The sequence below is a fragment of the Micrasema longulum genome, unplaced genomic scaffold (genome assembly GCF_059751315.1).
Source record: "Micrasema longulum isolate JH-2025_06_02 unplaced genomic scaffold, ASM5975131v1 h1tg000242l, whole genome shotgun sequence".
NCBI classification, from domain to species: Eukaryota; Metazoa; Arthropoda; class Insecta; order Trichoptera; family Brachycentridae; genus Micrasema; species Micrasema longulum.
This window is the reverse complement of record NW_028277447.1, coordinates 570,271-594,911: the sequence shown is the minus strand read 5'-3', so window position 1 is coordinate 594,911 and position 24,641 is coordinate 570,271. Positions and strand designations below refer to the sequence as shown.

The 24,641-nt window shown below is 32.9% G+C and overlaps 1 protein-coding gene across 1 annotated transcript in view; it reads left to right on the top strand.

Moving 5' to 3' along the window:
- The window catches only part of LOC148283409 (neuropeptide SIFamide receptor-like), a 139,660-nt gene extending 115,599 nt beyond the window's left edge, over positions 1-24,061 (top strand). Inside the window, exons 3-4 of the mRNA XM_088223554.1 lie at positions 22,743-22,934; positions 23,498-24,061. Of these exons, the coding sequence (XP_088079680.1) occupies positions 22,743-22,934; positions 23,498-24,061 (756 nt within the window). The remainder of the gene's footprint in view (positions 1-22,742; positions 22,935-23,497) is intronic.
- Positions 24,062-24,641: the final 580 nt, after the last annotated feature.

Below are 24,641 nucleotides of genomic sequence, written 5' to 3'. Positions count from 1 at the left end.
AAATTATGGTAATGCAAAATTTGGATCTAAAATAGGAGCACAAATGCAGTGCCCTATGCACTAATGGGTGCGGATTAGGAAACGATGATGATGATCAAAGTAAAGGAAAAAAGTAAGAGCAAAACATTTGAAATTCTGTCCAGACAGTCTGGATATTATAACGACAATGTAGAGCTTTCAAAGCACGTTTTCTCAATTTCTTTCATAAATAGACAAAGTGATAATATTTCTGAAAACGAAGGACAATGATCTTGAAAAATATAATAAACTTTTTGTTTCCACGGTCATTTGGATGCTGATAACTTTACAGTACTTTGCAAAACGTAATGAGGCATAAGAACTTAAAAAAAACATAAAAAATATTATGTTAATAAATATTTGTAGATAACCACTTACTAACTTTTCTTCGGCTATCAGTTTCGAAACGTACCCGTCTCTTCATCAGTACACTAATTACACTAATATGCAAATCCTACATCACATTTTTCCCTTAGTAGATCCACAAAAATATAAAACCCACTTGCTGATAGGACGCACACTACTAAATGCTAACACCTACGTTCACTGATTATAACAAAAAAAATCGTCTTAGAGAAGTAATACTTTAAAAAAGAGGAGGGGAGGAAGAGCGGAGTATAAAGTAGGCATAGAAAAGCCGGTAAGTGGTTTTATAATGATACTAACTTTTGCCCGCGGCCTCGTTCGCATGGTATAAGGGAGAAGTTAGTTAAGTTATTAATTAATTTCGTCTTTATAAATAAGATTTTTTCCGAAGGAATAATATTTTTTTAGAGAAAAAAGTAGCTTGTTTCGATTTCCGGTCCTCCCATAATCTTACAACAAAACCAAAACGAAAAGCCAAACCAAACTAACCAAAGATAAATCAAATCAATTAGAGACATTTAAAGAATTCATTTAAAATTGATTCTGTTTGACATCCCACCTAACCGCCTACTCATATTCAAATTACGTTGCTAGTTCTGATATATGTTTTTTTTAATGCGGGATAAAAAATAAGTACCCTATTTTACTTTTCATCTCTGCGGTTATCCCTGAGCAAAAAATATGTCAATCGGTCCCCCCGTTGAGACGTGAAGGAAAAACAAACAAACAAACAAACACACTTTCGCATTTAGAATATTAGGTGGATTTATTAAAATGTTCGAAGACAAGGTCAACGTATTAAATATTAAGAACATATATTTTTTAGTAATTAAAATCAATATTTTTAAAGACCATGATGAATGATTTTAGAGAAAGAAATAAAGAACGCTGTAATTTATTTAACGTTTTGTATAAATATCTTCAAACCAAAAAATACGATAATTTATTGTGTTTTCATGTATGTAAATCAACAACATAAAATGAATCAAAAAATTTTATCCGTGTTCAAAAGTCTTCAAAATGTTCTTCAGACATAATTTAAACAGATATTTTGTGGGAAGTCTTCAACAGTGAATAGGATATGATTCCACAGTTGACCGGCGCTGATGGTGTATTTGAATTTGTAAAGAATGAAGAGATATGGATGGATAAAAAACAGGAATATGAAACTCATAAAAATAAAATTTCTTTACTGTAACTTTTATAATTAGTGGCGCTACAGCCCGTTGTGGGCTGCAGTCTCTCCCAAAATATGTCTCTATTCCTCCCTGCGGCTCTTCTCCAGTGCATCATGCCAATTGCTCTCATGTTACTTCCCACATCATCCAGCCATCTCAATCCTGGTCCGCCTCTGCTTCGTGTGCCTTCCTTCAGATAATCTTAATGGGGGTAGGATTTTCATTCATTCTGTGCATATGGCCCAACTATTGTAACCTTCCTATTTTTGAAATTATACAATGTTGGACTCCCCATACAGTGCCTTGAATTTGTGATTTAACCGTCTCCTCCACACTCCATTTCAGTTGACAGCACCAAATATCTTCCTTAATATATTTTTTTCATATGCTAATACAATATTTTCATCTCTTTAGGTCATCACCTAGCATTTGGCTCCACATGCATAGAACGGTCTGAAGAGTTTTGCTAAAAGATATTATATTTTTTTCTAGAGAGTAATTTGGATCCCAGATGTTTAAACAAACCACAATAACATCTGCCATGCTGTAAAATGCTTAATATGTTCTCTAATATTTTGGTTTAACTAATGTATATTTTCTTCATCTTACAATTTAAAGAACCATGATTAAGTACTGTTTTAAAAGATAAATTTTTAACATTAAAACTCATTTTGATTTAATTTGCTGCAAAAAGTCATAAATATCACAATCAATTTATAAAGTACGGCTGATGCTACTGAAAAGGTTGTCAGAGGGATGATCAACTTAACTACTTCATATCGGGAGGAATCCCCATAGGTTTCCTCGCACCCCCTTTATAACCCATTAACTCCTGTCGTCATAACCAATATTCATTAAATAATTATGTAATTATAAATAAAATATCGGTTGCGTCTCTGACTTTAGCAATGTTGAAGACAGAATTTATTACAAAATGAATATTACAACCCACTCAAGTTAGGAGTATTTCTATTTAATTTTTTAAAGTTTTTTTTTTATTTACATTAATATAATTTTTTACACTTTTAGCATTATATTTTTTTTACAATAACTAAAATTCTACCAAGCCACTTTTTGTGGCTTGTTGGGAATGTATTTATATTTAATTTGTGGAGACTAAATTGGGAGGTGGGTTCTGGCAAAATGAATGTTCGAGACGTAAAAAGAAACCAAAACTCCGGAGTGTTTTCGACTTGATGGCTTCTCCCGGGTGAAAATCCCGAAAAAGTCTACTCGATATTCTTAAAAATGGGAAAAAATCGTGTATGTACGTCGGTCATTTCGTGAAACTTAAGCTTGTTTTACAAAAATGGTTCATTTTGTGCAAAATCTTGTTCAGGTTCTTGTATAATAATTACTATGCCAAATCTTGTCATATTATTTGCTGGATACGGGACGGTTTCTAAGATTGTAAGCATGCGTAATACGTATGGTATCCGGCATTATATATCGTTTGTCGGCACTTAAAAAGAGACTGTCAACCATTTCGGCTAACTTGACATTGTAGAGCGTCGTCTCTGTCGCACGATAACGGTACTAGTCAGAGCAGGGCTGTTAAATTTTTTATACTTTTAATATATTTTTTTAAATACCCCTTCTGGATATGTATTTTTTATTATTGGTATATAAGAAACTTTTAGTTTATAAAAAAAAACATGAGCACATGTGCCTTACACAGGTCTTTGTCATGACTCATGAGTCGTCAGCTACAAAAATGCTTACAGTTATTTAATTATTGAAACTAAAAATAATTTTATTTAAACTAATTTGTAATGCAAATGTCGATTTGTTTTCATTGTTTTTATTTAATTAAATTATACAATTACACATGAATGTATGAAATTATTATACCTACATCAAAATAAGCATAACTAATAAATACGAAAACGGTACCAAAAAATATAGGTTGGCTTTTATAACAAAATATTTATGAACGTAATAAACAATTTCGCGTGACTAAGCGTATAAAGGTTGTCTTATTTTAAAATAAGTTATTATAAATGCCGCAAACAAACTATTTCACCAAAAAATAATATATTTAAAAATGACCTGACCGTGCTTAAATAACAAATACTGACGGACATTACACGTGACACGTGTGTGAGAAAGACGAAGCTCAACAAAGCCGAATATAGCCGAAGGTCTCTTTCTAAATGTCGACGTACGATATATAATGCCGGGTACTGTAATTGTTATAACATGACAGATAATTAACAGTTTTACATTTGAAAACACTTTTAACGATTTTTTAGTTGAATTGAGTTGTGATCCCGTGGCTAGTGTTTCGGACTCACGGCTCAAAGGTCCGTGGTTCGAATTCCACTCTACCTCAACTTGATTCTCATTTTGTAATAGTGAGTTATTTACAACTCGTTAAAAATAGCCCTCAAAATAATAACAACAATAAATAAAGCGACAGAAGCAACAACAATAATATTCGTTCATAGTTGAAGTTGACAGTTAATATTATCACAGGCGAGAGGTTTTTTGTTAAAAATAGAACGTGTTCCTTTTTTTTTTCTCCTAATTTGATAATAGATTTTACCCAATTTGTGTATTATACTACTTGATATTCGATGAATCAAATCTTGCACAAAATTCCGGAAAACGAATTCAAAGGAAAACTATTGATATTAAACTCGAAAAAACAAAACATTGTGTTCAAATTTAAACTTTATTTGATTCATTGTAAAATTGTTTCGGGATACAGAATATTACTGTATCTTGCTTGTAAGTAAGTACAGTTGTAAATACCATCAAATCCAGATAAAATAAAAACAAGCAGCAAACGAGTGCAGCTCTTAAAGGGTTGAATAATCGACGAAATGTCGCCGTTAGCTCTCCACCTGAGCTTTCAGGGAATATTGTCTCAAGTAAGGAGCTTTACGCTTTATACTTTATACCCACTTGAACTAAAAGCTCCAAAGCTTAACTGATTATAGCATAGCCCTGAAGATGAAATGCAAATTAATGAAGTTCTGTACGTTGAAATTGAATACAATTGCGCCTTTACGCAAAAAAATATTTTGTGTATAAATTTATAATAATTCTGAGTTAGTGCACTTATTTGATAATCATATTTTGTCGAAACATATTTATATATTGTATGATGGCTTCCTTTACTAGTATTCAAGTAATTACTGTGTATTGTACTGAACTGTTGGATTAGTCAAGGCAAACGTCACATAAAATTGTTCTCAATATTAAAAGATAGAAAACCACTGAAAACCTAATTTAGCACCACAAGTTAGAACAAACAACTTTTTTCATGACTTAAGTTGTAGGTTGGCAGACTTATTACCAAATGGCAATTTCTTCCAACCGACCAATAAAATACCACTGTAATTTATATCATTTTAGTTTCAGAGCGTTTCTACCAAAAAAGGAGACAAAAACAGGAATAAAAATAATTGTATACTCTCTCTCTCTCTTCAATCCGTGTCTCTTATCTGAGGATGGTTATTACGCCTGACTCCAGGCATGGCCAGTCTGTGGACAGTCTCCCTCCATCTGCAACGGTCTTGTGCTCTTCTAAAGGCATTCGTCAGTGGTAATTCAGTAACTATGTCGCTCCATCTTGTCGGTTGACGTCCACGTGACTTTGCCCCCTCGACACCTCCCGGGAGAATAGTTTTCTCCAAACTATCAGAGTTCTTCCTGGAAATATGTCTAAAGAGCTGCAAGATTCTTTTCTCGCACATAGATCGGGTTGTGGTCCTGTGACTAGAGTCTCGGACTCACGGACCGAAGGTCCGTGGTTCGAATCCCCCTCTACCCCAACATGATTCCATTTTCTAATAGTGAGTTATTTACAACTCGTTGAAAATGGCCCTCAAAATTAAATATTTGGGTAAATCATAAGAACGCAAATATTTCTTTAAAAAAAAAAAAATTTATTTTTTCTATGTTCAGTTCCTGGAGTATGGATGCATTCGTATGTCTGGCCGTCCACGGAATCCGCAGCATTCGCTGCTAACACCACATTTCGAAAGCTTCAATTTTTTCTTTTCAGATTACTTCAGAGTCCAGCACTCTCCACCGGACATGAACACTTGAACACTGAGAAAATCAAGGCCTTCACCAGTCTCTTTTCAGTGTTGATGGTTACGCTACAATTCTTCCAAATCTTCACCAGCCGACTCATAGCACTTTTGGCAATACTGTAGGGTCCATAGTCCATAGTCAATGACACACACGTATTAAATTAGTTCACCTGAAGTAGACTAATGACTGACGATGCAATGTCATCATTTTTTATTGAATCCAGTACAACTTAAATTACAACTCTAGCAATATGGCACATAAAGACGGGATCGTCGCCCTACAGTACATTCAAATCATCCCTACTATGAAGAAATGAACTACAAAGGAAGATGGTCTATAAAGAGACCACAGGACGCAGCCAACATCAGTCAGTCAGTTCAGTTAACGTCAGACCAGCTCGACGACATCACACAGTTCCAGCATGTAGTTCAAGTGCAGTCTCGTCAACCTATCATCTCCATTACTCACGCGCTCCTCAACAAAGTGTTATTTATTCAACATGCAATAAATACACGCATCAAAACTACAACAACGTCTCTTCCGTCCACCACCAACTGGGACATAATTACCACACCTCAACAACATATTCCTACAGTGGTGACCCCGACGTCCCCCGCAGGGATACCATGATGGTATCCAACGGGACCCTAAACTCAACGGTGCAGAAGCCTTCTTTAAACAACGCGTTTGGAAACACCGAACTCTACGCCGCATCTACGAAGTATCTAGTTGGACGACAGAAGACAACATGCAAAACGCGAATCTCACACAACTACGCCGATTACGTTCATCTTCTCAAATCTCCCCTAGTTTCACTGATTCCGCTCAACTGCAACGAACACGCTCAACTACACTGAACTCGCTCCTCTACGCTTAATCCTACAATACCAATACGTCGCCGTATTTCACTTACACACCCAACACCATCGCTGATGAGAGAACCTAGATAAATGAAATTGTTGACTCCTTCTTAGTTGCGCATTAAGGAATTGTATACAAATCACCTTAAATCAATACTAGGACTCAATGGTAAAAAGGAATAAAAAGAAAAAAACAAAAGGAGGATGAATTTAGGAAGAAAAAAAAGATATTTCTTTAGACGTGATTTAAATAAAGATACTGTAGTGACATATTTTATATTGGATGGGAGATGATTCCATAGTCGAGCCGCATGGACACCATATGATTTAGAGAAGAAAGAGGAATTAAACGCAGTTCTGCAGAAAGCATCCACCCATAGAAAAATGAAACAGATAATTTTATTTTATTGAAATAGACGGCACTTAGTACCTTTTACATATTAGTTACAAATACAGTTAAATATACATACATGTAAGTATAATTTTACGTAGTACAGAGCATTTCAAACAATATTTTAAATTTACAAATTAAGAAAGACTAAAACAGATAAACTATATAAAAAATATATTACCAGTTATAGAACTATCGATAAAAAAAAATTGGTTTTGGAAATACTGAACCAGTTAAAAAAAACTAAGAAAACGATTTTGAACACTAAACGATAGTGGCGTTTTTGTGAAAAGAGAGAATAATCATATCAACACAACAGTTAGAATGTTGTTTACTTCGACAAACCCGCTAAGCTTCTATTTAGAGGCTTGTCAGCGGGTACAAAAGAGGTTTTATGCAAGAAAGTAATGAATAATACACCAAAATACCCAGACCAATTGAGAAAATAATCTTTCTTGGATTTTTCTCGGGCAACTGGCGGAAATAGAACCCGGGACGCCAGTTTCACAGTTGGCCGTCTAACAAACTGCGCCACAGCGCCTGTCAAAGTATGAAAGAAATCTGTAATTGGTCTTACTTCTTCAAATTGTTTTCTTGTTTATGGTAAATAAATATATTAAAACTTACTCGTATAGTAAAATAGAGGGCAACAACAATAACTAATTGTTATGATACAATTATATCCCATTTATATTATATTGAAGTTATTTTGAATAAAACTCAAGCTTTAAAATAATATAAATTTACGTTCTTACCAGCGTTTTGTCAGTGTGAAAAATGTATATGGTATAAGCACGATTCTTCCGAAAATAACAAACGTGGAGCCATTCATCTTGTAAAAAACACACTTAATAGACTCCATATTGACGGCTCCCAGTGAAACTTTCGTAAGTCAAATTTTCGCTTTTAACATTTTTTGTAACTAGAAAATCTTCATTGTATTTCTCAAAAAACGTCTCATCCTTATTGAAGCGAGATACATATTGGAATATCGACAGTAGAAAAACAAATTAAGTAGAGCCCCAATTTTTAGTAAAAAAAAATTGTATTTAAGGTTTATGCAGGTACTTCATAAGACTTTTAATTTGTATTTATTAAACTCATAATTAGAAAATTAAGAAATGAAATATTTTTTAAATTTTAAAAGGAAAAAAACTACTGATGAATAGTTTTGAAACTTCAATAGCACTTAAAAACAGTAAAAAAAAAATTTTTTATTTTTTTTTGTGTAACTTTTACCGTTTTGCCTATATTTTTGCTTCTTAAAAATCAATAACAAAAAAAATCTCTTCACATGCTTAGGCATGAACCTTGAAAACGATTTTAGAATCGTTTTCATGTATCATACTAAAAAACATTTACGTCAGTAATCGTGTTAATTTGAAAATGACAATTTCGCAAATTACGATTTTTAATTTAATTTAACTCAACTGCTTTCATTGCCTCTCCATATAAAGTTTGACAAATAGCATGTAAGCAATTAATTAAACAAAGTAATTATTTTGAAAAACAACTTCACTTATTTGAGAGTCTCCCATTTTTCAACCTAAGAGTTAACGATCCAATTGAACAATCCGACATTCGTACTGTTCTTAACAAAGTCTGGATTCCAGACTGGTCTGGCAACATCTATCAGACCGTCGAACGCTACCTCCCTGTTCTCATTCAAGGAGAAACGATGCCTTAACTTATTGCCTTACAGCATTGTTTCTTGTCATATGTCACATGCATGTTCAGGCGTTAACAAAAGCGAAATAATATTGTCTACCCATGAATTCGCAACGACCTGAAATTATTTCAAATACATGGTTAGGACCATCTTATCCATAAGGATACGTAGGATACGAGCCTAGGGCTCTCGAAATTCTAAAAGGACCCTTTTATAAAAGCCACAACTTTTGTGTGCCCAAAGGCCTCTGCATGGCCTAAGATGACCCTAAACATAGTGATATGTAGATACCAGCGCCGGTTTCAAAATCATCTCGACAAAAATTTAAAAATCAGCACATGCTAGACTTGAAGAAGAGCGGAGCTCAAACATGCAACAGAATGGTGAAAGTTCTTATTATTATTTTTTAAGGTGGGGGCTAGTGCTATACAAACTCTTGACATCACTGCGACTAGTAAAGATCTATTGCGACGGGTCCCCGTAAATAGTTTTCGCCCTCCAAGCCCAGGTCTTTAAAGAGCCAAGCTACTGTGTGAAAGGCGATATTCTCATTTTGCTTAATCTCCCCTCCAAGCCTAGATCCGCAAAGTATCGGGCTATTAGGTTAGGGAGCGAGCTGTTTAACATCCTTAGGTTTAACCAGTGGTCCTTCAAGGATACGGATCTTTTATGATATAAAGCACCACATTCACATACTGGTGCTTCTTCATCTGCACTGCAGAACCTACATCTAGAGGTTTCCGAAAGATTCATTTTAGCATGGTGTTTATTCAATCTGCAATGCCCTGTAAAAGCTCTAGTGACAACCCTCAGTTGATTTCAACTGAGCTTTATTAGGTCGAAGGCTAACCTTTGCGAGCACTTTTTCATCAGTTCCTACGCGTGATGCTGACCAAGTACTGGCGATAGTTATACAGTGTCTAAACCACTTTAAACGATAAAGATAAACCTTAAATTTTAGATATGAAACAAATATATTATTTTAAATGTTCAAAATACATATTTAAAAACCAAAATTTATTTACAAGTAATTCAAATAGATCAAGTCAAAGAAGGAATCGTGTGTTAGAAATACCACATTGTAAATCGAGCCTAGCACAGAGACATGCATATTTTATAGGCCCAAAAATGTTTAATTATTTTTTTACTAATAATATTTCATTGATCACAAACTTTCAAAATTTTCCTCCTTTTAAAAAAACACGCACTATCCTGGATTCAAACTGAAGACATGAACTCTTTTTTTTCTATTATATATTTTGTTGCCCTTGTTATTTTCATGTTTTTATATACTTTTTGTTTCCTTGTTTAATTGCTATAAAAAAACCTTAGAATCTTGTACAGAATATTTTCTTTTCTTATTATGTTACACAAGAATATTAAAACTGTCTATTTATTATAGGAGAAAAAATTTCATAAACATTTCTTGTATACCCACGAACAGGCCATGCCTTTGTGGGATTTTTTTGTTTACTATTTTTACTGTCAATATGTATTTCATTTCTTTGTAATTATCCTTTACATTTTAATACTCTGTTTTACCGTGGCTTATGTATACTGTAAAAAAAAAGGAAGAACCAGCCAATATTTTTTTAATATACGGTTTTGATTAAACTTTAACTTTAGCTACTAATTTTTGCATGCATCCTATATTTAAAATTTTAGTTAGCATAGATTGGTTCCTAACCCCAGATATTTTCTATATAATAAAATATTTTCATACATTCTTTTCCGTTTAGTCATGCACGTACTAGGAACTGAATTTCTCTACCCTTTTATTCATATAATATTTTATTCCTCAAAAAATATCGAATCCATTATAACAGATATCTTCTATTTACTTTTTCGTGGGATGTGATTCATTCAATTTCATGAATTGAAATTCCCAAACAGAATACGTGTCAGACGTCGCGATAGAATTTGATAAATTTCAATAAAATTTTGATTCAAATTCATTGAAATTTGATAATATTTGACCGGGAGATAAATTTTAAATTTAACAGAAAAAGTACATTTGTTTGGGTTGCGTTGTTAGATTAAACCATCACATCGATATATTAAGATTTTAATAATAAATTCAGGTAACGAAGATTCTTTCGAATTTTTCAAAAAAAATTAGCGTTTAGGCGGGAAGTTTTAGTAACATGTGGTTTTTATATTGGAAAATACTAAGTAATAATAATTGTATTTATTTCGTTTTCATGTATCGTATTGTCAGCGATATGATTTTTTTAAATTTAGTTTTTCTGAAATTACTACACGTGTGACGCCTCAAGTTCTCTTCCTTTTCTTCTCGGTAAGTTCTGCCGTTGATAGTAAATAAACCGGAAATATTTCGCAACTCTCTTATCATTGGTTGATTCATATGAACCAGTGTCGTTGTTTAAAGTGGTTCGTTTTAATTTTTTTTTAAATTTCATGCATTTTCAAGAAGCTTTGCCGTATAAGCAGTATTTTGAGTTTGTCCAAATTTTTGTAGACAAGGACTGGATTTAACGCCCTGGAAAGCTGTCAATATTAACATATTACAACAGAGATAAAGAAGATTAATATAGAGGTCTAGGCATCTACAGGGCTTATGAACTGTCATTGGCCGGTTTAAGTGGCCACTTTACACACTGTGTAACATGATTAAAAAAGGTTTCAGCTCTTTAACTTCACAAACATCAACAGATGGAAGAATTAAAGGAATAAGATTTTTAAATATGGGTAGAATGGTGAATGTTACACAGTGTGTAAAGTGGCCACTTAAACCAGTCAATGACAGATCATAAGCCCTGTAGATGCCTAGACTTCTATATTACCTCATCTTAAATGTTCTTCGTCTCTGTTGTAATATTTTAATTTTGCCGTATAATTTAATGCTTTTATTTTTAACACGCGTAAGAAAACATTTTTTGTGACCGATTACCCGTTGGGCTGAAGTTACTTATTAAAATCAACACGATAAAAATAACAAAAATAAACAATATGATAAATTTGAAACATACCTATGTATAAATAACAAAATTAAAAATAAAAAAAAAAGATGTTTGAAATTAAAATGCATAGTCATCATTTATCCCTTTCCGCACTTAATGATGCGTAGGGTAATGATTTTATATTTTTTTTTTTATATGGGAGTTGCTTTATTATTTACCTTGCTTATAATATACAAGGTTTATATTTCAAAAAGTGGATTTTTCTGCAATTAAATATCTTAAAATTTATCTAAACTATTGGGATCAGGAGGGATATATTAATGTGGGCTAATCAGGAACTTCTCAGCATTTGCTCACGTGGAGAGGAAACCACTTAAAACTCTTCAGGAGAAGCCGGCCTGTTGGCAGTAGTCAACAGGCCTTCCGTTCCACTAGAGGGTACTGCATTGGTACACCAATCGCAGCGCATCTTGATAACTTTTGTTGCATGGAGGTAAGATGATCAGTCATACGTTTCAGGTGTCCAGGGACTATGGTAATTAAAATTAAGACACAAAATGTTATATCAAATAAACATTTCATAGGTTAAGGCTTTAAAAATGAACACAAGGACGTTCTAAAACCGGTTGGCGTATAAAATTTCATTCAGAAACTTTGTACAAATTCAATACGTAGTTTCAATATTATTAAACATCAATTTATCTTTTGATATTAAGTACCTTCATATCGATGGCCCGTTGCACACGGAGATAAATTGAAATCTCAAGTTTTGAGTAATGGCTGACCAAAGTTTTGACAGATCTAAATTGATTAATTACAAATAATTATTTATATTACTTTAACTCTTGTGTGGCTGTGATGTCTCACTAGTCGACATACGATACAAGATTTGATATATCTCTCTTATTTCTTTTAATGATAAAGTCTTATTTTTTGTAATCTTCAAATGGAAATTTTCACACCGGATTTCGAAAGTAAAATTTGTATAACTATGCTAGATTATACAAAAAATATTTAACCTTGCTACCCGAAGAATGATGCCCGCAAATACAGCAATACATATGTATTAGAGAGAGCACAAAGTTAGAACACTTTACAAGAAAGACCGAGACGCTGTTCTGTAGCGGCCGTAGCCGGTGTTGTGCGAAACAAATTCAGTCGCTTGTTGACAGTGATGGAGGACGCATGCGTGAATCATGAGCGGCGAATTTATGTTTTTTTTTTTTATTTGTTTATTTATAAGGTTAAATTATATGTTTATTTTAATAAATTATTTTACTGTATGTCTCCATGTTTTTTTTAATGTGTGAGCTTAATAATAGTCCGTCTTTTGCTCGTGGTAACACGATTTTACATCACTGCGCGCAAAAGGATTATTTACCTTAGTTTTTTAAGAGTTAACTGAACTACATATGTATGTATTTATGTGTAATGTATACACAATGGTTACTTGTTTTAGGATTAAGTGGTTACGCAAATTATTACAAGGCTTTAATTAGTTATGGAGCTAAGAGGTTATGTTTATTTATTATCATCATTACAGGAACAAGAGCATTTAATGTTCCAATCCACCGGTTGCGAAATAATAATGTGCTGTTCCTTGATCAGCACTGCACAAACCATGGCTTGCATGCACCAATGTCCCGATTGTGTCGCATTGTAAACTCGAGATAAGATCTGTACATTTTGGTGTAAGTCTTTCTAGATTATACAATCACTTTTGACATACCAGATCTTGTCGTGAGGTAGTAATTATTTTCACCTAGATTCATTTTCTAAAGTTTTTTTTTATTTAAATTGTGCCTGTACACATTTTAAGGAAATGTGTTTGCCATTGTTGAATGGACTGAACAAGTCCGTATTATTTGTCGGCCTCGTGGTGTAATGGTCAGCCTGTTTGCTTACCATGCAAGAGGTCTTGTGTTCGATTCCCGATTTGATTGATATGAAATATTTATTTAAAAAGGTGCTTTTACACTAGAATATTTCATAGTCTCTGGACTGGTACCTGAAGCGTAAGACTGATCATATTATCTTCATATAACATACATGATCAAAATACGCTGCGATTAATGTACCAATGCAGTGCCCTATACCCAATTAGGTGAAACATCAGGCGGAAAGCGAAATGATTATGAATATGAATAAGTCCATTAGCAAATAAATAAATTTCAACACATTTTATTTTTCCACCACATCAGACCAGGAGGCCCAATTACAGTGGTGAATTACATCACAGAACACCCAGGGTTGAGAAAAATCACATTTGATTTTTGTGTTCTCACCGGGAATCGAACCCGGAACCTTCCGTGTGTGAGTCAAGCGTCTTGACCACAACACCACGGAGGCTTGTTTTGACATCTGTCTTGCAAGAGAAAATCAATAGTTTTAAAGAGTTTGTAGAACTATCAATTTTTCAAGTTTGTTAAAATTTTTGTAGATAAGAACTGGATTCAACCACCAGGGAGCTGATAATATTGACATATTACAACAGAGATGGAGAACATTTAAGAGAAGGAAATATATGAGTCTAGGCATCCACAGAGCTGGTTTAAGGATGAAGAAGAAATGCAGAATGGTGAATGTTCCACACCATATAAAGCGTCCACCTTAACCAGCCAATGATAATTCATAAACCCTGTAGATGCCTAGACGTCTATATTCCCTTCTCTAAAATGCTCTCTATCTATGATCTTTGTAAAATTGAAAAAGGTTGTTGTTTTTTAATAAAATGAATATTACACATAACTCAAAACATATTTTTTTTACTATCCCTCTATTTATTTATATTTTTATTTTACGTTTTACATATTTTTTTATTTTTCTTAATATGAATACCTTACTGGGCACAACCCGTGTTGAGGCATTCATTTACGTGCATAAGCTTCCTTGAGATAGTAGCACAGTATCATTGGCAAAACTAAATATAGAGCCTTTTATAGACAAATTGCAAAGATCATTTATATAGATAAGAAAAACAACTGGTTCAAGTATGCTTCCTCGAGGGACGGGATATGGATTGAGTTAAGGGTTATTTAAATTAGAACAAAATAAATATTCAGTTAGTACCTAGTATGGGGTGGGGGTGTAGACAAAGTACAGGAAATTAGCACGCATTTCCCTGAGTGGGCTAATTGCCGTAAGAGGTAAATATATTCAGAATTACCTAGAACATAAATATTTAATATACGTGTGCCTAAGTTAACACCCAATTATGATGACAAGTCTTTTACAAACAGATACTTGGGAACCAAATTAAACTATGATTGAATTAATAATTAAAAAGCATTTTGTGATGGTAATTTAAAACAAAAGAAAAAAACAGTCACTTGTAGTTTAATGTTCAGCGCTCTACTATGTCAGACGTCTCAAATTTGATTCCCGGAATTGTTGACATAATATTATTTTTTATAAAGGGAGATTTTTTTCTAGACTATTTCATATTCTGTAGACTGTCACCTGAAGCGTATGTTTTGGCAATTACAGAAATATGGATGTTTAAACATTTGCAAAATTATGAAGGCACACTGCTTTTAAAATGGCTACTTAAACCAGTTATTTCAGGAGCATTCCCTTCTTTAAAATATTCAGCTACTCTTTCGTAATATGGAATTCTCAATCACTCCTAAAGGGGAGAATAAATATCTTTGAAGCTTTAATTCTAATAATCCTAAAGCTTTTTGTATTGCAACAGAGAGGGAAAACATTTCCGAGATGGCAAAATAGAAGTCAAGGCATTTACTGGGCTTATTGAATTGTCATTGACTGGAATAAGTAGCCTCTTTACACAGTGTGCAACATTCACCATTCTGCCTACATAAACATCTACATTTCCTCAACTTTTCGATCTGTTGACTTTTGTGAAGTTAAAGAGCTGAAACCTTTTTGACGTTGAAATTTGTATGTTTTAAGAGCATACTGTAAAATATAAATTTTTTTAATATTCGAAAAATTCAAGCAAATATTTATTTATCTGACTTAAACGAAAAGTACCGAGACTTTCGAGGAATTTTTCCCTCAACCCCCACAATTCACATACAAATACTGAGTAATGTAAAAACAAAGTTGTTTCCATGGCGAAATGCTGACGGCAAATACTGGCTTAGTAACAGGAATAAATTACGTATGTATGTTGGTTAAGTTGGTAGGCTTCAGTGTCGGTAAAGTAATAATTTAAACGCTTTCAACAAAAATATAATCGTCAAAGAATACAAGCTAACTGTAAATGGGGAGGATGAAATAAATTATTGTTCAATATTTCAAAATGCTCAGTCATATATTTCACTAGGGCCTACAAAAACGTTTTTTTCCGATACAGAATGAACGACTTTGAAGGTTAAAGATCTGGCATTACTTTTGTGAGTTTCCTGACATTTCATGAACAGATCGAAACAGTCTGTAGTAGTGCGTTGATGATGTTAGGATTCGCGCAGCGTACTGCCAGGGTTTTTGTAAATATCACTTTTTTTACATCTTTAAAGTAATAAGGGTCTATGAAATACTGTCAAGTTAAAAAAAAATCCTACTTGGAATGAAAAATATTTTTTGAATTGTAATTTTGAGTTCTCGCAAAAATGGTCACTGCATTGGCCACGCCCCTAATAAGTCACGATTCATGTTATTTTTTAACTTTGTTCCAAAGTTCCAAACTATTAAAATTTTTATGGAACTTCGTCACGAATCTTGACGTCACAACTATTTATTCATTTACATACATGTAGTTTATTAAATATTATTTGAGACATAAGTCCCAACTCCATGGGACAAAAGGTCCAGTGTTGAGATGGGACTAGCAATTAGTTAACACAGACTCATGAGTATATCACCACAAATTTAATTAAAATTGAATTTAATTTAATTTTTAAATTTCATTTATTTTATTTTAATTTCATCTTTTAATTTTAATTTTTCAATTTTAATTCTTAATTTTAACTTTTAATTTAAACTTTAAATTTCAACTTTTAATTTCAATTCAAACTTTTAATTTTTATTTTAACTTTTACTCTAAATTTTAATTTTAACTCTAAATTTATACTTATTCACATGTTCATCTACTACCTGCATCTAATTAATTATTGTTGGTTATGAATTTTTACTAAGAAATATAAATGTTCATGGAAGCAGAGAGAGGGGGGAGGAAAGAAGAGTTGGAGCTATACAATGTCTTCTACCTTTTATGTACTTTTTATTTAATATTTATAATTTAATTTTTTTAGAATTTAATTATTTTTTCCCGTATTCATAATCAACTTATGTGAAATCTGTAATTGGTCATACTTTTTATTGTTCTTTTGTAACTTGTATTTATATAAAGACTGTATGATTTCTTTCATAAATAAATATAAGATCAAAAACAGAAAAAAATATTTTAAAAAAACATTTATCATTTATGATCAATTTGGTTAAAAATTAACTCAAACATTTGGAAATTTATCAAGGAGTTTCCTACTCAAATCCCTCCCACTAAGGACAATCCAGTCCTTAAAATACCCCCCTTGAAAATAGTTTTTGTTATTGAGAGTTTAATACGCTCTTCAAAAGTATTGAACACTCTCGGTGCGATAAACGGCTATCAATGCCAAACATGTCGCGTTTTTCTAGGAACACATTTTTTTTAAATTTATTTTTTAAAGTTATATATGAAAGCATTTCTCCAAAATATCCATATAGATTTTGAAAATACAATTATTTATTCTAAAGCCATTACATATATTTTTATCGTTTTTCGTAGTACGTGATATATCCCTATTCTTTATAACTCGTTGGTGCGAAGAAGACTCGAGAGTGGTTCGATGATTTGGGGACCGTGTTTTTGAAAAGGGAATATGGAATTCTGGGCATTTACAGGGTTTGTTACCTGTTATCCACAAGCCCTGCAAATATCAAGACCTGCATATTCCCTTCTCAAGTGTTTTTTCAATGTTTTCCCTCTCTGTTGCAACAGTTTGTTTGTTTTAGTAAGCACTGAAATGGTTTGTAACAAAACTATCACATTGTGCTATAAAAGGTTTAATATATGATGATCATGATAAAATTATAAATAAACTTATCAATGAAACTTCTTGGTTTAGTTTTACTTTTTATTATTTTGACCAACGAACGCTTTCGCCTAAGAAGGCATCTTCAAGACTGGTGAATTGTTTACAACGTTTACAGTTTTTATACTATTCTTCACATATTTTGGCGATAAGATCAAATAATTATTTTAACAGGGGACTGAAAACATAAATAGTTTGCTAAACAGTTTATTTTTGGGAGTTTTTCGACCGAAATTGGGATTTAGCTTTTATTATTTAAACGGTGGGAAAATAACAGAAAAGAACACATGGCGAAATACAAAAAAAAAAAGAAATATCAACAAAAAACATCAATATTGTTTAATATATGAACAATTAAAAGCATCTGAAGTTTTGCTGGGAATCGAACTCAGAACCGTTAGCATTAAAAACAAACGCGCCAGCCACTACACCATACAGCGGACTTATCTCATCTCAATTTCATATTTTCGGGATTAAGACACAAGTCTAAAACACTCCTACAACACGCTACTCAATTTTACATATAAAACTGTAATTTACATTCATTTCGCCCAGACTAGACACAGACGCGAGGAAAAATCGATAAAATAAATCCATTATATTTTCCTTGCTTTTCTACAATTTAATTTTCTACAATTGAAAATTAAGTTGTTTTCTAAGAGCCAATCAATATGTATTACGCAATAATGAAACGTCTCCTGCTGGATATTCGTTCATTTATTATTCTTATTGTGTTTAAGCTTATAATCTTTCAAATGAATTGGCAGATGAAACAAAATTTGTTTTATTTTTATACATTATGTTTATTGTACCTTATGTGGAACGCTGTTCACTCTGGCGGAAATTAACTTCAGTACTAAAAGTTTTCCTGGAAATAACATTGTTTTTGTTGATGGCAAATCGTATGTCTGTTTATATACAAGACAGCGAGGGTGGCCAAGTATTTCCGATTTCAAGACATCTAGCCGGAAACACATTTTTTTCAATTTTATTCTGGCCAAATTGTTTTTACATGAAAACAAATATTTGCGTTCTTACGATTTACCTTAATATTGTAATTTCGGAGACCACTTTAAACGAGTTGTAAATAACTTATTAGTTTGAACCTTGGATATTCACAGATTTAATTAACAGCCAGAAAGATCAGAATGTACACGTATACACAAATAATATTTACATATATACAGGATGTTCTTTAAACCCTGTCACATCCGAAACCACGATAATCAGTATAAGCAAGAAGACATATTGGCACATTTAAATATGTTTTTAGAATGAATAAAATTAACAAAAATAAAATATTTAAAAAAACAAATGGTTGCTAACTTAGTAATAATGCGTGAACCTAAAGATAAGCCTTATCACTATGTTTCATAGTACGCAAGCGATGTTGGTTTTTTGGTTGGCAACAGATTGGTGGCCATTTTGTTTTATTTGACAATATAAACATAACGGTTCGATTTGATACTTTTGTCGCTGTCCATGGCTTTGTTTGTAAATAACTTGGATATTTACGTTAAAATAAATAAAAATCGACTATGACGAATTGCAGTATGTTTGGTTGCAGCAGTAGGAGGGTCAAAGGTGTTAGTTTTCACAGGTAATTGATTCCGAATATTTTCGCATGGTTGACATTAATTTTTGGCATTTATTGTCCCTACACATGTAATATGTTGCTTAAAAACTTTCCTTCTAACATCATATTTACTTATGATACTTTTTATTCAATTTAGGGGATAAATTTGTGAATTAAAGTATGTTTACTGTTGATAATGACAGTTGATTATGGGCAATATGTCAAGGCCGCATTAGGCATCCATATAAAGTTTGAGTTTTTATCGAGTCTACCTCTAGGTCGATTCAAATTTTTCTCGAAAATAGCAACGTTAACCTTGAAATCGCATCTAAAATGACGTGTCCTAATTTCAGGCCACTACGACTCGCCGTTTCGGAGATGTGACGGACAAACAAACAAACTCAATGCAAAACTATGGTTCCGTGGAGTTGTGATTTATGTCTCAATAAATGTATCATAAGTATATTGTGAATAAAATTACTAAATAATTAAAAATAAACACACACATGTATTTTCTTATGTCTGTATTTATGTATGTATTATATTATAAAATAAATAAAGGCGAATTATAGAAAAATAAATTGGAATAACCCTGGAATAACAGGTACATATTTAAAAGTATTTATAACGCAAATTAATATCCATTTGGCAATTCTCGATCTGAGTACGTAGCATTGTTTTGCTGCGAACTGAAGCTAACTTAATACCCAAAAGTCATATAATGGTTTTCCTACGTTTGGGCTCCTCTAATAGCTTGGCGCATTATCACTCTGAGATGCATGCGAAATACTTTTTGCATTTAGCTCAGTACAGCGACTTGAAAAACTTCAGCGCAGTGACTTCAAAAACCTTTCTGAATCGTCAATTGTAACTGTATCATCGGCAAACTCTAGGAAGCCGAGATTTTGTAAAAGTATATTTCAATATTAATTTTTGTACTGTAAGTAAATTTTAAACACCATAGAGGAATGAACTAAAATAAACGAAATAAATATAAAAAAGCAAAACTCTCTAGTTAACACCTAAAATTCTCAATTTTAACACAGAGACATACGTTCAAAGTTATTTATTGACAGTAGGGAAATACCACATACTACAAATACCGATTAAAATATATGATATGGATTTAGAATAATAAATTGTATTTTCAAAATCAATATGGATATTGTGGAGAAATGTTTTCATACATATATGTAAAAAAGAAATTCAATAAAAATACTTGGTAGAAAAACGCGACGTGTTTGGCCTTGGTTGTTGTGATGTCAAGATTCGTGATATAAAGCTAGGGTTTTAGGAACTAATTAACCTAGGGGACAGCGGTGCCCGTATTTTAACGGCCGTAGTGAACGGCGATGCGGTGGACAGCCGTCGTAACGGTGACTAGAGTGTGGTTTCCTAGGAAAATGGTGTTATCAACACCATTTAACACCGTTTTCCTAGGAAACCACTCTCTAGTCGACGTTACGACGGCTGTCGTTATCAACACCATTTAACACCGTTTTCCTAGGAAACCAGTCTCTAGTCGACGTTACGACGGCTGTCCACCGCATCACCGTTCACTACGGCCGTTAAGATGCGGGCACCGCTGTCCTAGGAAACCCAAGCTTTAACAAATAAACATAAATCGTCACGTAGGGGCGTGGAAAATGGAATGACCGTTTTTGCGGGAATTTTAAATTACAAATTATAAATATACTTTATGTTACTAATAATTAGCAAAATTTTTTTTTACTGAACGGTTTTTACTTCAATTTTTTAAGTTCAAGTTTTATTTTAATGTGATATTTCCCCATTCTTAATGGAATCCCATCATTATAACGTATTTTAATATATATATCTGAAGTCTGAAGATGCCCAGAGGATAAAAATAACTAAAAGAAGAGGTCAAATAACTAATCGGAAGTGTGCCAACTATTTTTAACTTACAGCTTATATTAAAATAGAAGATAATATATTATAATGAATAAAAAGAGGCACTGTTATACAACTAAAAACTAGCCGTTTCACATCAAAATCGGCGCCATTTTGAACACCAAATATTACGACTTATTTTTTATGAATCTGGGAACGGATGTCACTTCGTTTCGTATAACATTTTTGCAAATTGGTCGTAAAGTGAGAATATTATTCTTTCAAATATCATTTCACAACCGATGCTAAAGAGAAGTCCATTAAGAATTCTGTAATAAACCAATGCCAAACGATAGTAACGATTCGCGCTCCTCAATTCCGCCATTTAATATTTTAAAATATAATTTTGGCTTGTCTTGTGTTTTTGGTTAAGTGTATTTTATTACAAAATGTGTGATTAAAACCCTACAATGGCCAATGTAGAGGTTCTGCTACATACCGATAATCGGTGTATAAAAATGATTTCAAATATGTTTATCACTCGGCAACTAGTTTATTACATTATATACATACTAGTCAATAAAATTTGGAAAAAAAGTATGTTACACGTATTCTGTCAAAAGTATAATTTAGGTAAAGTTCAGTAGGTGAGTCATTTTTTTTTTAAAGATTTGAAGTTATAATTGCTTCCGCAACTTTCGTTATTATATAAAGAGAGAATCGTTATTTCTGGTTTTCCTTATATTCTTGTATTTTTAACATTTTAATGCCCGATGTAGCATATTGTCTACATACCAAAAAAAATATATTAAAACTGAAAATTTAACTTTTTTTTTTGTGTTTCTCAGTATTTGCTTAAAAAATTATTTTTTTAAAATTAGAAAAATTGGGCATTAAATAAAATTTAAAAAAATATTTTTTTACAAATTACATTTATTTTAAGCATTAACCTTTTAACTGAACTGTATTCTTTATTATCAACAATATTTTGAGTATGACCAAATGCTTTCAGACTGGCTGGATTTCCTCCCTAGGGAGTTATTTATATTTGAATTTGTTGTAACAGAGAAAATTCTTTTACTCTACAAAAGTCAACTGATGAAAAAGCTGAGGAAATGTGGATGTTCAAACATAGGCAGAAGGGTGAATGATACCCAGCGTGTAAAGTGGCTACTTAAACCAGCCAATGACAGGTCATAAGCCCTGTAAATGCCTAGACTTCCACATTCCCTTCACAAAAATGTTTCCCGTCACTGTTGCAACAAATTTAAACAATATTTTGAGTTTACACAAATGTTTGTTGATATTAACTCGATTTTACATATTACAACAATGATGGAGAACATTTTTGAAAATTAGATATGAACTTTTAGGCATTTGCAGGGCTTGCGACCTGTTATTGGATAGTTTAAGTATTAAAACATTGTTGATTAAACCAATTGATCCATGTTGAAGCGTATTTTTATTTTTAATTCAGGCGTTGCCTAATAGGTGAAATAATTTAATCAGATGAATTTTACTCACATCAATTTAGCCTTTAGCTCTTTAACTTCACAAAAATGAAAGAGCTAAAGAAATATAAATGTTTAAACATAGGGCAAAATTGTGAATGTTTCACAGTTTCAATGTGGCCACTTGAATCAGCCAATGATAGCTCAGAAGCCCTGGAAACGCCTAGGCGTTTAGAAGTTTGGCGTTTGGATAATATGGAAGTCTAGACTTTTTTTTCTATGGAGTTTCTTCTATAGAGTTTTCTCCATCATTGTTGTAATAATATGTTAACCTTTATAATCTTATGGACTAATGATTTATTATGTTGGTGTCTTTCAGATTTGTACCGAGCTTTGGCCCAGCCAAGAGAGTGAGAAGCTATACTTCGTGCTGGCCAACTTGACAGTGTGCTACCTGTTCCCGCTATGCGTCATCTCCGCCTGTTACCTGCAGATCTGGCGAAGAGTGTCCCTCAGGAGGCTGCCGGGAGAGATGTGTGGACAGATCATCATCAACAGGAGCAAAGTTAAGGTCAGGCACTGCAACAGCAACAGCTATTATTCAGATTGCTAAAATATCAGCATTTGTGAGCAATATGAAAATACCCTGGAATAGTATAATTTGCAATACCGAGTTTAAAATGGTCATAATATCATGATAAGCGGTATTTGTACCGACATATTGTGTACTTAACTGCCAAAATGTCTCATTGTCGCAAATTAGCTGCATTTGATAACCGCACAAGATATGCAAACAACTCACTTTTTTAAAATGGAACACAATTTATGGTAGAATGGAGTGCGAACCTCGGATCGTTGATCCGTGCGTCTTTGACAATACCCACATAACCACAACCAGATTCGTGTAAAATAAATAAATGATAACAATATTTGTTTATTTAGATAATGAAACAATGAAAGTGTTAGAATTATATTAAAAAATGATTTAAGGATTTGTAAGAGAAAAATTTCTGTCTTTAACTTTGTAATGCGAAAATTTTTGATGTTTGAATTTTAAGCGTTTTAATTATTATCTCTTAAAAAAGTAAAATAATATTAAAACTCAGTGAATCAATTTTGTTTTATCTTTTCCAGGTATTGAAAATGCTCCTCGTTGTGATAGTCACATTTGCTTTATCCTGGCTACCTCTGTACGTCCTTTTCTGCATCATCAAGTTCAGTCTCACCTCCGACATGAGCAGTGTGGACAGCATCATCGTCACTTTGATTCCAGTCACCCAGTGGCTCGGCGCTTCTAACTCTTGCATCAATCCAATCATTTACGCATTTTTTAACCGCAAATTTCGCGCTGGCTTCAAAGCCATCATCACATCGAAATCTTGCTGCGGCCCTTTGAGATATGAGAAATACAACTCGTGCTACGCATACTCCTATAAAGGAGATGAAAATAAATTGAAAAATGTGAACATCGCTGCCATTAGAAGGGAGCGCTTCACGCAGAGGCATTTCTCTAGTCAGAGTGTGGATTCCGTCAAAACTGAAATGATTCGATCACGAAGTATGACTCTTCATAATCGAGACTCGTACCACGCGAGGCAGAGGAAGGAATCTTTGGCTTTAGAAGAATGTATTGAAGTTCCAATGAAAGTTGTGGCACCAGAATACGACGTTAAAGCTAACGGAGCAACCAAAGTTTAATCAGTATTAATTGTACTGAAATTGTGGTTCTTAAGATGAAATTAATAATAAGGATGTGTCGTTTGCAACACAATAAAAAATGCACTTCTAGCTTTATCATTTACGAAAATACCACTAAGCGCATGCAATCAAACTGGGGATTTGGACTCTGCCGTGCAGTGGGTTTACTTGAAAAATTATTTTTCAAGCAGTTTTCAAACTCTCTTTGTCACATTCTGTTAACAGTACTGCTCAGATTTTTTAACTTGAAATATATAAAAGGTTTTTCAATAAGAAGTTTCGTTTTGATATTTAAAAAAAAACTTGTATTTTTAAAGAGAAATCAATGGATGTTTATTTCATTGTTAAGAGGAAGGTATGCCATTAACAATGGAAAACGATATCAGCCAAATGTCCGCCACGGCTACGCTTGCAGCACCATATCCTTTTCATGAAATTTTCCATGACCAATTCGCACATTTGCGGCTGTATGTCCTCGATAACTTAACTGATTATATAATTATGTCTTGAATTGATTTTGGAGCATTGGCATAGATCTTGTCTTTCACGTGGCCTCAAAGAAAAAATTCTAAAGGTGTTA